The sequence below is a fragment of the Mastacembelus armatus genome, chromosome 4, assembly GCF_900324485.2.
Source record: "Mastacembelus armatus chromosome 4, fMasArm1.2, whole genome shotgun sequence".
NCBI classification, from domain to species: domain Eukaryota; kingdom Metazoa; phylum Chordata; class Actinopteri; order Synbranchiformes; family Mastacembelidae; genus Mastacembelus; species Mastacembelus armatus.
Genome location: NC_046636.1, coordinates 6118866 through 6134415, shown reverse-complemented (window position 1 = coordinate 6134415; position 15550 = coordinate 6118866). Strand labels below are relative to the sequence as shown.

Here is a 15550-nt window from a genome sequence, read left to right as displayed (position 1 = left end):
CTAAACAAGACCTTTTGACTCCAACTTGCACCAGAATGATTTCTATAATGTTAAAAACACTCAAACCACCTACTGATGTAAACAGCTTTAGTCCCACCACAGTTCCTGCTGCATTAGTTTCTGTTTTACCTGCGTTCAATGTAATAATAGTTTCCTGTAAAAGACTTATTTGATCATTCTTTTTGAAAAGTTGAAACATGACAAGCTTTTTGATCATATTCCCAGGTACATGGGTGTCTACAAAATAGAGAAGCATGCTCCACAAAGTTAAACGTGAGACTTTTCATGACATTTATAATCCCATATGAAATGGAATTTAATATATGTAACAATCATGCTGCCCATAATTTATAGCATATGAAGAGAAAACCCTACATATTAAAACACATGCTTTGGCCAATGACTTTGAGGAAGACTTTATCAAGTGCTACTGAACAAAAGAAACCCAGACTATGGTCTGCTCAACAAAGCCCACATTTCCAACTCTCCAGTGTCATCTCACTAACAAAAAAGAAAAGGGTGTCTAGTTAGTGCACACACTGCGATTCATAAATGATCTTGTTCAGTGCAGCTCAGAAGCACCTTAACAGTGAGCACATGGAAAAATGTTTTGCTAAAAAAAAAACAAAAAACTAGCAAAACAAACAAAAAAAAAAACAAAAACACATTCCCTTCCACTTTCAAGGAGCAGAAAAGAAGAGGTCTAGTAAGGCCTTAGACATGAAAGTAACAAATCAACAATGTAGCATAGTTATGCTCTCACATTCACACTTAACAGGACATTTCTGTTTCACAAGATTAAACCTCACTAATGAAAATCACCTCACTCGAATGGAAACTGTCAAGACTAATACAGTGAATCTCCACAGTGAAATACAAACAGAAGCTCTGCATGTACTGCTGGCACCTTTCCCTTTGGGTAAAAAAAAAAAAAAAAAAAAATGTCAATTGTGTTATGAACACTGCTGAGGGTCTGAGCTTTAAGAGGCTTAAATTATCTAAACTTATTAATTTAAAGTAGTTTCAGAGTGCTATATGTTTTCTAGCTGCTGCATGGTGGCTAAGACAGAAAGAGGAAAATCTTAAGCTTTGAGACTGGAGAGACTGTAAAGGTGGAGACAGAGACACGTGGAGAAGAAGGAAAGGTTGAGTCAGACTGTAAACACTTGGGGTGAAGATACCCAGCTGCCATGAAAACTGATCCAATAGCTGGCAAGTTTAAGCCGACTGTCGTGTCTCTCTCACACAATCACTCACACATACACACACCACGATCAACACTTATCTCCCCATGAAACACACAAAAACAAAGCTGTACATTAGTTATAATATGCATTTAACACAGGCAGGTGTGCATCAGCACAAACTTACATCAATTATAAGACTACAGGAGCAGAGGCTGGATGGAGTGTGTATTTAGGGAAACTGAAAAGGCGACAAGCCAGGGGGTTACCAGACCAATCCAAAATATGCACCCTTTAAGCATGCGCACATGCACACACAAAGCGAAAAGCTGCAAATGTTTTAGGTCAGTGCAGACTAGGATCTTCCTGAACACATACACACGTACACACTTACACCAGCTCAGAGAACAGTGTCCACCCTGCTTACTCAGGCTGTATTCTACTTAAATCACATTACTACTCACTTTAACAGGGTGAAAGAGTTAATGAGCGGTTTGTTGACATCAGGAGCATGGCTACACAGAAAGTCACGCATTTTCCATATGCAGGAATAAATCAAGAACTAAAACAGCTACATCCGTCTGTGTTACTGTCCCCCTCTATAGAAGTGAAGAGAACCTATGTATAATATATGTAAAGACTGCTCAAAGCATTGTTCTACTTAATTCAACAGCCAGTACTGACACTCCCTGATGTTACCACATTATGTTGTCAAACTGCTGAAAAAAAGTCCTTGAAATGAACCAAGTGCTACTTCACCAAAGAAGGAAGAGAGAAGAAACAAAAGCAGTGTTGGCGCCAGTGTCAGAGGAAATGAGTGAGGCACAGATAACGATTAACTGACACAGAGAAAATAAGAAACAAAAAGATAAGACAGTGGTGCATCACCAGCGTCACCTATGTTTCTTATGGAAAAAAAAAATATATATATATATATTTCGTCTTAAACAGACCCTGATGTTCATGATGCCGTATTTCTCATCCCACTCCACCCACCTTAGTACATCAGAGCCCAATATCCAACACCACTGCAACAGCCTAATTAGTAGAGTACTGTGGCTGCTGGTCCGATGAGGGCCCATGTTTCATGTTGGCTCTCATTTGGTCTGACACACCATTAACCTTTTGGACAGGCTGGCGCTTTGATATCTCAGCTGTTTACAGCTCTCCTCTACTTTCTAAAAGCATTATGTTTCAGGTGCTTGGCTGAGTGCATGGTCTAAATATAGGCACTATATAAGACTTCCCTGGAAAGGGACACATTCAAGGGGTAGGGGGTCTGCTCTGTGTGTGTGTTCCTTTATTTCCAGACTTATGAGGACCAAATGTACTCAAGGGAAAACCCACTATCACCTAAACTAAACTCAGTTTAATCACTCATATAAAGGGCCTAATTTACAGAGAATTTAGTTTAGGGTTAAAACTACAATCAGAAATGTGTCGGAAACATGGTTAAGAGTTAATTTAGGTACACAGCTGAGTTTAAAATTACTGTGTGGAAATGAATATCTGCATAAATGTATTTGATTTGTGCAGACTGTAACCATATTTTGCTGTGTAAATTCAATCAATTTTAACTCAAGCACAAAGGTGCCACTGAAGTGCCTTAAAAACCTCTTATTTTATAAACACATGAATTCAACCAATCATTGAGACGTCTTGCTGGTCTCCTACTACTCAAATCACCCGTCAGTGATTCTGCCAGCCAGCTAGCCTGTTTAAGTACATGTCACTGCAAAAGCCATCCATTCTGACAAGGAGATTATTTTGCAAACTTCAACTCTAAGAGATGTGGTTAAAGACATTTTGATGCCCCTTAGCAAAGATTATGGCTCAAAATCCATAAATGAAAAACCCCAAGGTCAATGTGGAAGCCAAGTCTAGCCAATATTACAAATTTCCCTCAAAGGGCTTTACTAAAAGTACAGCATGAGAAACTCTCTTATGAAACAGTCATTAAAAGATGGAACACTATACTTTGCAATACTCATTTTCTGTGCCAGTATTATACTCTGCCAAGAGACTTTTTTATACTGTAGGTAACTGTCTACAAAATCCCTGTGTGGTCCTAAGCCTACTGTGCTGAAAAGAAGCCACAGTATTTTAAAAATAAATATTTTTGCAGAAATCTATAAAATTTTGACACTGAATAAGCTGGGATGCAGTTACTAGTGTCAAAGACAAAATTATCCAACTATCCATCATCCTGACCCTGATGTCATCTCTGCACTATACTAAATAATCCACACTGTAAAATATCACTACTTTCAATATAACTATAAATACAAGATTGGGATAACTGGTCTGTATGTTTAGGTATTTGCAATGGAGTGCTGTTGAAGTTCTCACTTCCTCAAAGACCTGTTTTACATTTAGCTATAATTATTAGATTTACGTCATGGTCAAAGGTAAAATTGCAATCAGGCATTTTGTTATGATGGTAAAGGTTAAGGGCATTGGGACAGTGAGGGTTTACACAGGAATAGCAATACAACTATGTGAGAGTATTGTCTCTCCTTAAGTGTGAATTTTACCTGTGCCTTTATTGCGGTCCACAAAGCAGTACTTCAGTTCATATTCTTTCAGAATTTCATGGACTTCCTAAAAAAGACAGAAAGAGAAGGTTTTAATCAGAAGACCACAATTATGTCAGAATAACTATTAAATTAATCACAAAGAATAATGACAAATGGGTCTCAGAAATAACCCAAGTAATGTCTTAAAATTACTTATTTCATGCAACCATTATTCAAAATTTCAAGGGATTAAAAAAAAAACAACATAATTTGGCCCCCAGCTGTCTAAATAATCATCAAAGTTAGTTAATGTGCAGTGAATTAAGGAATCCATCAATCAGACAAAACATATCACTTTTAACAAAAACACATATGCAATATGTGATCAGCGATTATAACTAATTAAGAATAGTCTGACTTGGGCAGAGCAACTTCTCACAACAGTGCTATTTTAATAGCAAGACAGTTACAGACCAGACAACTGGTTTTAATAAAAATGAGCACCCTATTGTAGCACAACGGTGACAGGCTGAATAGGAACAGTGTAGGTAGAGGGGCTGAACACTGAGGAACACAATCAACAACCACATCACCAAACCTGTAACCCATGATCTAAACTCTGGAGATGAAAAGAGCATCTGAGCATAAAGCAACTATTAAGTGTCACCAGAGAGACTATAAAGCCCAGTCTACAGTATGACGACACTTATTAGACAAGACTTTCAACAACACATTTATTGCAAAATTAATATACTGTTAACCACAACACTGCCATAATGGCCTGCCAATTTACTGAGAGGTTACCTTAGCTTTTATTGGCATAATTCAGTACAACAACTTATAAGAAAATGTTCTCAGTGTAACAGCTGCCTGAGGGTCTATACAGAGGTCTCTAGGTATCGTCATCTCTTGCACTTAGTGTGACATCACTTACTGCAGGCTATAATATCATCACTGTTTCCTGACCACCTCTCATATTAGTCACAGGCCACTGCTTTAGACACACATTACACACACGTCTAACCTCACCTTAAATCATCAACTCTATTTCTGTGACAGTATAGGGCTATTATAAAGATATATTGTTGACAGCTGTACTCTTATGAGTTTAATCATTTCAGATCCTCTGATAATCTCTTCAGACTTTGCTAAACATGTTATCTATTCAACGGCTGACTTCCAAGAAAAGAACCTCCTTATAACTTGGTGCCAATCATTAGGTTGAAATAAGTGATTTACAAGTTTGTGTAGTTTGAGAATTTAATGAACGTGACTTGGAACACTCATTCGAACAAGCATCACAGAAAACAGTAAGAAGTTTTGGATAACGATATCAAAAAGTTCTTGGATTAGGTCTGTAGTGTCTTCCACTTAATCCAACCCTATTTTATTATGTTGATATGCAGTTTTAAAACACAATAAAAATGCTAAGCTAAAGCAAATAGCTGAAAAGTAGTATTTGGAAGAATACATCTGTTCTCTATTGTCAGTAATTTTGCTAAAATCCCGCACTTTAATTCATGGTTAAGCTAATGCCAGCTTCTACTTCCATTAAAGACGAAAAAAAAACTAAATGAACTTTGCACTATTATAAGGCATGAACTCATACAATGGTCACCTTTACGTGATTAAAAGCAGGTTTTACTTGTCTGGAAGCTTGTGGACAAATACTTCACAAGAACATAACAAAGCTCTACCTCAACATCTTAGGTGTTCCAATACATACCACCAATTTTTACCACTATCTAGCCCACTCATGTACACTGAGCAGGCATGTGCCCTGGCACTGAAGGCCACACAAGGCAGCCCACACTGGAGGTCAGCTCACTCTTAAAATCACAGCAGTGAGCTTTAATCTAGGAAAACATGAAGAAAGAGAAAGATTGAACAAAAATACAAAACAAAATGAAGGTTTTATCTGTCTTTCTACAGACAGAAGAAGATTCAAATAGCTAAATTAATCCCATTTAAAATTTGTCAGAAAATAGTGATATAATGTCCATTATAAAATCCTAATTATAATATGTAATAATGATCCAATAAAATGTGGCAGGTCATTATAGACTTTATATATTCACATGACAGTTTATGGGACTATCATGACTCTAGGAAGCTCATAAAGCCAGCATCACCTACTTTGCTGTGTAACCTGGAAAAAACCTTTTGTGCATATCATACCACCTAACGCACAACACACCTAACTCAAAGCAGACATGCAGCCTGAACTGAACCACTTGCAACAAGTAACAACTGTCGATATTTTATACAGATTTACTGAGAAAAACATGCACATTCACAGATCGTTTAAGAATAATGGGTTATTCAAACAAATGTGTTTTATCAAGCTTGATTTGCTTTGTAAAGCAGTTGAAGTATTCTTATAATGGCAGATTTAGTTTGAAAGATACAAGACTTAAAACAGGATTACACAATTTAGATCAAAGCATGCCTATATAAATGTGAGGACTTAAGCAAAGTGATTTAAGCTGCCAACCAAAACCTGCTTGTCATCATATGTGCTTAACCTTCTGTTTTAGTGCTTACATTTCCATTCTCTCATGTTTCTATTGGAACACATTTCTTTTTCTTGTGCTCAGTCTGTCTACAATGCATGTTTCTGGGTAAAATAACAGCAACAAAACATTTGGTGGAAAATCAAGAGGTGTAGTGTGCAAAGAAAGATAAAAAACATAAACACAGTCTCTACTAAAGTCTTTTTATTCTCAATAATGCTGTACTGACATTAAGGAGGACCTGGTAAGGTTGAATCATGCCACTCTGCCATTTTCTCTTGTGCTGCTTTATTGTGTGCCCCCCTCTGTACCTAAATTGCACTGAAAGTTTATTTCTTATAGCACTTCCACATTACAAGACATTTAAGAGCTATTTTTAGGAGTCCAAACAGTCCTGACTCTCACTCATTCCATGTTTTAATGATCTTTTACTTTCACTACACCCCTTCAAACTGTTCTGCGATGTTCCACTTTGTTGAAATAGTGTAGTGGGAATCGCAATGAAACCGTTTTCTAATTAACACTGCTGTAATAGCTAAGCGAGGCTCACAAGTGTTTGATAACAGCCACTGGGCTCTGTAAAGAGACAGTCAGGCAAATCTGCCTACAGCCCTCATTTCGAAGACAGTGCTGAAACCACCTCCAAACACTTTGCTGAATCAATACCCACAAACTGCAAATTACAAAACCTTCATTTTATATTTTTAATTAAAATAAAACAAGATTTAGTTGCTTCTGCAGGTTTGTCAAACCGGCAAGAGATCACCAGTATCACCCAGCTGCAACTATCAAGACCAACAGTAATCAGAGAAAGAACCTGGACTGTGGACAAGATTCTTATTTGTTCTACTATGCGAAGTTTTTTTTTCTATAGTGTAACTCTGCTGTTCCATGCTGTGCGATAATATTCCTGTCCGCATGTTTGAACACTGATATTTCCAGCAAGTACAGTCAGTACCCCAGCACCATCCTTGTGCCCAAGGCCAATTTCTCTGCACGGATGTGTGAATGCATGCATACTGTACACATGCACACTTTGTTGGGGCATCAAAGCAAACTGCCCTGAGAGGACAGGCTCGAAAAGGAATGTGATAGGAGCCAGCTCTGACACTTGGTAAAACTACACAGAACTCATAGCCATAGTGGAGGTTTATAATGGTATATAAGCTAGCAACACCCAAATCAAATGAGCATCACCTTCATAGCTGTCCACCTATCCATGTAATGAAGCAGAGGAGCGCCAGCTTCTGAGTTCAACAGACAAAGATGAAAAAACAGGTTTACCCCGACATCTGTTCATTCAACACACACACACACACACACACACACACACACACACACACACACACACACACACACACACACACACACACACACACACACACACACACACACACACACACACACACACACACACACACACACGAACTAAAAACACAAACGGAGCCACTGGGGGAAAAACAAAACAGTAGGTTATGATTTCAACTCTGTGTGAGTGTGTGTGATTCTGTGTGAGAGAGAGATGGAGAGACAGGGGGAGGGGGATTAGAGGACAAGCACACTTTGCTTGGTCTTCATACTGGCAATAACTGTGTCCTTGACCTACTGATAGTGATATATGTTGCAGAGAGAGAACAGCACATGAAGGTCTATCAGCAAGTAGAAAGACACTCCTACACTCAACATTATATTGTAATGTTAAAATTTTGGCATCACAATGCACCATTTTCCACTGTAGCACTGCAGTTATACAAGTGACTTCAGCTCACCTGTGCTTTTATGAGCAGTGCAGTCTTCTGTAGTCAATCAGCAAAGTGCTTTTATATCTATATAGTACACAGCACAAAGCCTGGGTTTTAATGGATGATTTATAAATACAAAAAATTCCACTTCTTAAGTGTAAAGAAAAGTGAGAAATGTGTGGAGACTGTCATTTTCCACTGATTTCATTTCTAAGCTTGTGTTCGGGATGCTTTATTAAATGCATGTATGGCACTGATTAAAGCAGGGTAAAAATGTAAACTTGCATTCAGATAAATATGAAAGAGGTATACTATGACAGCCATGTTCAGATATAACATCATTGAAGAATTTATACATATTCATTGGAAATGACAATGCGTCTCTAATAGATCAGAAAAACACCATCTATGTGGTCCGAGCCAAGCTGTGTGTGTGTGAGAGAGAGACAGGTGGCTCAAACCATGCACAGCACGAATCACTGGCCCATCAAATGCCTGCCAGGAGAGCTTCGTAGAAAATGTGCACACACACATTGCAAACAGACAGGCACAAATACACGAGCACAGACACCTTCTTTTCTGTTGTCCCTGCTTTTGAAAAATCTCAAACACATTCACAGTTTTCACACCTTATATGCAAGTTTAACACCCTCACTCTGCACTGACAATCAGTTTAACAGGTTTGTTTATATTCCTCTCTTTTTCTCACCATCCAGGCTCTCCTCACTTTTCTCCTTACCTCCCATCCTTCCACATTTAAAAACTCCTTTCTCATCTGTATTTCCTCTTCTTTTTCATTGCTAGACTTAACACTAACTGTCTGGTTACGTTTTCATGCTAAAGTTAATGTCACCATGCAGGAATGAACAAAGAATGCCCACAGAAGACAACATGAGATCCATGACACTCTTTCTCTGACCTTTCCCTCTTTTGTAAATTTTTGATGCAAGGTTCTCCATCACTGATTTGTCTGCTTCTGACATTTGTTTTGCTTACATTTTTACATGTTTTGCTAATTTCCAGTTGAGCAAAGATACATGATTTAGTAAAGCAACACTGTAGAGCAGGGATTCAAACCCATAAATCAACCTGAGTGGTTACAAGCATGGGGTCTAAGAGGTGCACTATGCAATGACTGACAAACACTTAATATACCAATACACACTGGTTGATTTGATCTCTGCAACAGCAGAATCAGTGGGCTGAGGAAAGCAGGTGGCTTGCCCTGAGACAGGACAGATTCCGCGGTCAGCCAATGTGACCCCACTTCCCTCCCCTATCCACATCCACCCGTCTCTGCTTGGTACTGGCCCTGAAGCGACAGGGCTCAGATTGGAGGTTATTTTACCCACTGAGCCAACAGTCACTCCTCCTCACATATCAGAGTCCTACAGACATCAGGTCAATACGCCCTTTGTTATTTTTGTATGAGCTGTTTGGCAATAACCAATGTGTGGGGCTTGTCATATAAGATAATGTAAATATGTGCAAGTGTTTACACCATAAAAGGGTCAAGTATTTCAGCTTCATTTATCAGCAGTCGTGCAACAAGTATTATGATTTGGTCAATACTCCAGGAAGAATAATACATGATAAGCATAAATCTTTTTTTCTTTTTTTTGTCTGGGTGCTAAACTCTGATCTAATTTCAGCATTAAAGAACTCTGTCCACCTTTGCATTAATGTCAGAAAAATACACAACAGAGGTACAGGCTGAAGAACCATTATGGTAGCTGAAAAAGCTCAGCAACTGCAGAGATATGTTTGTACAGAGAGAGAAGCTCTTTGAAATACAAGCTAAATGGCCTCTTGTAGTCATTTGTACACCAGGGCACCATGCTCAACAGGCCGGATTTGAAAAATGTGCTTCAATTATACACATTTTTCTTAAAGAATCAAAAGCAGCTTGACATTACTGGGCTCATAAAGTAAGTAAAAATGGTACTGTATAAACATATATTTAAAACACATTGCTTTGTAAATACTTTGTATTGAAAATCTGTAAGGGGACAGGAAATAATGTTTTGGAAATCATATGCAGTGTATCTGAACTAACAACTGGCATATATACTGAAATGTATACATCTAGAGTTCACAGTAAATGAAAATTGTATAATATTACATATGGCTGCATCATTTAGAAAGTGAATGTATCAGATACTCTTGCAAGTAAAGAATCGCTTGTTGTAAATTAGAAAAGATCAGCAGGTTCTTTGTTCCATTGCTCTTTTGGTAGAGAGAAGGGCTGGTTGCAGATGAGATAACGCATTAACATTTCAGCCTCACATAATCTGTGACAGGCTCGTCATATACCAACCTGATTAATAAATGACAAAATAATTGTCATTGCATAAATTATGACACCCCTAAAGTACAATAAGTAGTTTCACAGAAGGCAATTCGGGCAAAAAGTTTATGTATTACATAAAGCCATGTAATGGTGGTATTTCCATCTCTTTTTATTTTTCACCTGACAGAATGACAGTTGCTATTGTCCCCTGTAGGTAGAATAAAACTCCTGAAACTGATTTATGAAAATAAACCACTGACACAAAGGAGGGTGGATAGGTTTGTGCGGTTAATTCCACCCCTGCCATAAGCAGCATCTAAGAGAAAATTAAATCAGCCAGACAGAGCACTGTAGAGTTGTTTTTTAAGCATCACTTGCTGTATTTATTGTAGCTTGTTATTCTTGGGTAACAAAAGTAAAACTCATCTTGTCAATCTCGTCTGACCTCTCTAATGATTGCCCACACAGAGCTGCCACTGACTCCATTTTATGTTGTCGACTGAGTGTGATTATGGGGTTTTATCTGTATGGAAAATTGTGTCCATCTCCTCCAAAACATGGGAAAATGAAGATGCATGTCAGACCCATATGAAAATGATCTAACCCCAGTTCACTGCACTGTCCCTTCTTCCAAAACTGCAATTCAATTTTAATTAAAAGCAATCTAACAAAATTTAAGTCTGATCGTCTGCAGTACGAACATCAAGGATGCAGAACTCTAGTAAACAAAGAAGATCCTGATCTACTAAAAGTGTCAACTGCCTCTCCACCTGCTCAATCCCAGAGCATCCCATACACACAAAACTATGGCAGCAGTTGTGAACAGCAGGTGCATATAGCTTGTAAAGTCCAAACAGAATTTAAACATCACACTGTAGGACAAAAGACAAAATCAAACAGAAGAGGGATGATAGGACAGACAGACTAACATTTGTGTAAAGATTTGTTGATTATGAGAAGTTAAAATGCTTCCTTTGAATGCAGCTGTGCCTAGTAGTCCTCTCACTCAAGCACACCCATTATTTCTCCATAGCCTTTTATCCAATAAGTCTGCATCACTTTTTCCTGTACTTTTCCTGTGAAAGCATTTTTGTACTTTCTAGGAGTGTCCTGAACCTTTTATCCAGTCAGCATGAGTCCCATCTTAACCAATCCACTGGTTTGTTTTCTTTTGCACAGCAACTCCAAGCCAATCAGAAACCTGTCAGAAACATACAGCTGTTCAGTAGCTTGTATCCTATGGTCAAAATGATCTTGTATCAACTTTCTGTGGAAACATATCAAGATGGTGAAATATAATGATTGAAGTATCTGGCCCTAACATACATAAGGATACTTTTCCTCTCCATCATCATCATCATCAACTGGCTCAGCTTTGGAGGTTACCGCATCTCCAGCCAAGTTCATCATTTCACCTAAACAGAGTCACCTTCATGATTGAGCCTTTGCCAAATCATGTTATATAATAGATAAATCAACAGCAATAAGTTGTGAATTTAACCTGGTTGTACCAAAAGCAGTCAGTCAAACAGGTGCATCTTTAAAGCCTGCTGGATAACTGCAACAGAAACATCTGCAAAACTTTTGAGTTGAGTAATGCTACGGCAAACAGCTAAATCACAATGTGTGTGTATGCAGACTCGTAACTGTTGGAGGTGATGAAGGATGCCTGCTGTCAGGAGGGGCAGATTCCATGAACATCTGCTACTGACACACACACACACACACATCACAGCATGCAAAGCAAGATGAGGAAGTGGGTGGAAAGAGTACGGCTCGGGCGCATGCTGCTTTGTCACATTTACATATATTTGTGTTTACCTATGCAAACACCCCACACATGCTCATACATAGCTTGCTGTTCAAAAAAATAAAATAATACACGTTTTGTGTAAACATACTAGCAGAACCTAACATCCATCCCATGTTCACACTCTCATGCACAAATTACCCACATCTGTTGAAAAATTGTTTTTTTTTTTTTGTCTTCTTGTGTCTTTGTAATCCCAAATGAAGTCTGGGGTGCACCGCACATGACCTCAAGTTCTAGTAGAAGTGCTCAGTCATTCCTGTGTGCAGATCTAGATCTGATACCTTGAGTCAGTATGCTGTGATACTATCAAATATCTTTTCCCCCAGCAAGCAGCAATGTACAAAACATCAAGGCAGAAGTTCTGGTTTTCAGTCAGCACAAGATGTCAAAATGCTAAACATCAAGATTATATCAGCTGTAACTAATTCATGTTCATTCATAGTCATGAATGTTAAACTTGGCTGTAGTTTGGTTAATGTCATATCTTCAGTGTCTGTACTGAACCAAAGATCATTTGTAAAAAACCATATCCCTGTAACCACACTGTATTACTGCAGTGCATTTGCAGTTTGCCAGGAACAACAGCCTGACAGCTCTTCTCTAGACAAATTAACTAGCTGATCATGTTGTGTCATTTCAGTCAATCCCCCAGCTACAAAATAAAGTCAATATTTCAAGCTCATCAACTTAATAGTTCTGAATCTGCAGCCCTAGTATTTGGAGCAAGTGACTCATGGACAGTAAAGTGTAAAAAAAAGTATATGATGCCTGTTATTCTACTGTGTGAAATACAGATTTTTGGATAATCTGATGTTCATCGCTTTTCCCCCCCAAACACAAACATTCAGTTGTGATCAGCGTAATCTTGGGGTTTTGGGTATTTATGTTTGGTAGTCAATTTAAATATACTCAATAACCAATCCAAAAAGCATATGGACTGACCAGTAGGATTCAAAGTGTACTGCAAAACAGTAAAACGCTATCAATGCCACGGGATATGCGTCGCTAATGACTTCCATATGTCGCATCCCTATGATTCTTTCAGACAAATAATCAACCATCCCTACTACCCTATGTATTTATTATTCTTTTTATCCCTGCTTACATTATTCTCCTCTGACCCATCTTTTTCTTATTGCATTGTTCCGCTCCTATTGCCCAACCCCACATTTCTCTGAGAGATGCAGACCATCAGCCCGGGCATATATCTGACAGTGCAGCACAGCCTCTGCAAGCTCACATATATCCAATCTGAGATATATTGCTCACTAATGGGGCAGCGGGTATAAGGGGAATAGGAGACTGAGTGGGCTGGGCATTGCTTAGCCTATCAGGGAATGGGTGTGGACTTTCCTTCACCAAAAATCTAATTTTATGGAAGGTACTGTTTTATCAACACCTGCGCTATGAAAATAACTAGATTCCAAATCATAACCAAGCAAACATAGCTATAAAGTTTAAGCTACATGCACTACAAAGACATTAAATCACAGTACCTATACTAATCATATTAGCAACTAATGGTTATTTTTGTTATTGATCAAACTTTTTCATTTATCAAATAATCATTTAATTTGTAAAAAATGACCAGACCAGAGGTGACACAAAAATCTTTTTGTAGAAAGCCAAAAATATCAAATTTCCAACAACATAAAAGCAAAAAGCTGCAAATGCCTACATTTGACAAGTTTTAACAAGAAAATATTTTGGCATTTTTCTGTAACAAAAGACAAAAGCTGGTTTTACTTTTTTGTGTATCTTTGTCAATCAATTATGTACCTTAGCTAAACTTAAGGGAACCTGAAGTCTTTCAGGGAGAAATTAAGAGCAGCAAATTGAGCATGTATGTTTTCACCAGTCATTTCTCTCAGATAAGCTGCTGGCTCAACAAACTCAACTGTGCCTCGATCGAGTCAGTTCAACATCGTTGCTGTCTCCTTTAAAGAATAGCTTTATGAGGCAAATACAGCAGGGAAAGCTTTATACAGCTCTGCTCTTTGAACACTCTTTCAACATTATCACACTCCATCTGACACATGAATAATGTGGAAAATACACAGAGAGAAATTCCACTTCTGCTTCACTCGATCCAAGCGACTTTTCCTCCCTCTGCCCTCTGTTTCTCATTTCTCACACACACCATGAAGTCACACTCTTTCACTCCCCTCTCTCTCTCTCGCTCTCTCTCTACCTCCTTACACAAACACTAGGCTCTCCTTGGCAGTGTGCCTCTTTCGGAGTATGTGTGGTGCTTCAGCCCTGAAGGAACACACCATCAACACCTTATGAAGCCTTACATGCTGGTACAAGTGATGAATGACATTTGGTAATCAAAATCATTAAGTAAAAATCTGAAGTCAGTGTGTGGTCTCTGACAAAAAATACATATGAAGTATTTGCATGTACAATAAACAAAATATAAACAATAAGCAGACTGTTCTGTTTTGTCTCCAGTAAAGGAATCTAACTGTAGTAAACAACCATGGATTTCACCTGTCATTTCTTAAAAACATAATCTGATTTAGCCAAAGTAGTCCTTGCTGTTCTTACATTGTTAGAAAAAATATTTCTGTAACAGTGACAGGTGTGTGAAGGGTGAGCTGCACTAATTTAGTGGCAGAAGATGGACCAATAGTAACAGTAATCTGATATATGGAATCACCCACATCAACAAAAAGTAATCCAGCTTTCTGACTTGTATGACTTGCATGTGTTTTTGATCCAAGTACAGGTGCATGAGCACATGTTCTAAGAAAAAGGGAGATTTGAAAGCACCAGACGCTTTTGGAGATACTCACTTTGCAAGATTTCAGTAACCAGGGAATCAGTTCAAATAAAACAGAAATGTCTTCTAGGTTTTTATATCAAGCACAAATGCTTGTGAAGTGTGTTTTATTTACTGTTTTACTTTAGTTAAGTTACTTTATATCAATGAGTGTTTTGTATATTGTTTAAAGAAAATGCATCATAGGCTACTGCCTGCCACAGATTTAAGATCGAGGTTTGATTTGCAGACATGAAAATGTTAGTCGAAGGAAAATTAAGATCACTGCAGCATCAGATAAGGTCTCGACCATCAGGAAGCGACTCAAAGTAAACGTACTGGAAAGTCTTGACAGTCAGTGAAAACTAAACTGCTGGAAACTACCAGACGTCGCCATACGCGTAAAGGCGAAAACTAACCAAACACTTTTCCCCAGCTCTTCTAGTGTAAACTACCTGGTTAGTGGTGTCAGGCGGCAGGTTCTTAATGAGGATTTTTCTCCTGTTGCTCAGCTCTTGACGAGTCTTGGCCAGCCTCCTCTCGATCTCCTCCGGCTCCAGGTCCGGCAGGTCGCGGAGGCTAATCCCCGGCTCGGAGGGTTGCGCTGCCGCCGCCTCCTCATCCTCCGGCTGCCGGCTCTCGGGGCTGGCCATCTCCGGGGAAAGTGCGCTCTCCCGGGCTACAGAAGAGTGAATGCTGGGCGGCTGAATGGATGAGGCTGCCGCCAT

General features: G+C 38.7%; 1 protein-coding gene across 2 annotated transcripts in view; it reads right to left on the bottom strand.

Moving 5' to 3' along the window:
• raver2 (ribonucleoprotein, PTB-binding 2) overlaps positions 1 to 15550 on the bottom strand; it is a 60931-nt gene extending 45381 nt beyond the window's left edge. For both annotated transcript variants that reach the window (XM_026323464.1, XM_026323465.1), the window contains exons 1-2: positions 15278 to 15550; positions 3719 to 3785 (exon numbers count right to left, since the gene is read on the bottom strand). In XM_026323464.1, coding sequence (XP_026179249.1) covers positions 3719 to 3785; positions 15278 to 15550 — 340 coding nt within the window. The remainder of the gene's footprint in view (positions 1 to 3718; positions 3786 to 15277) is intronic.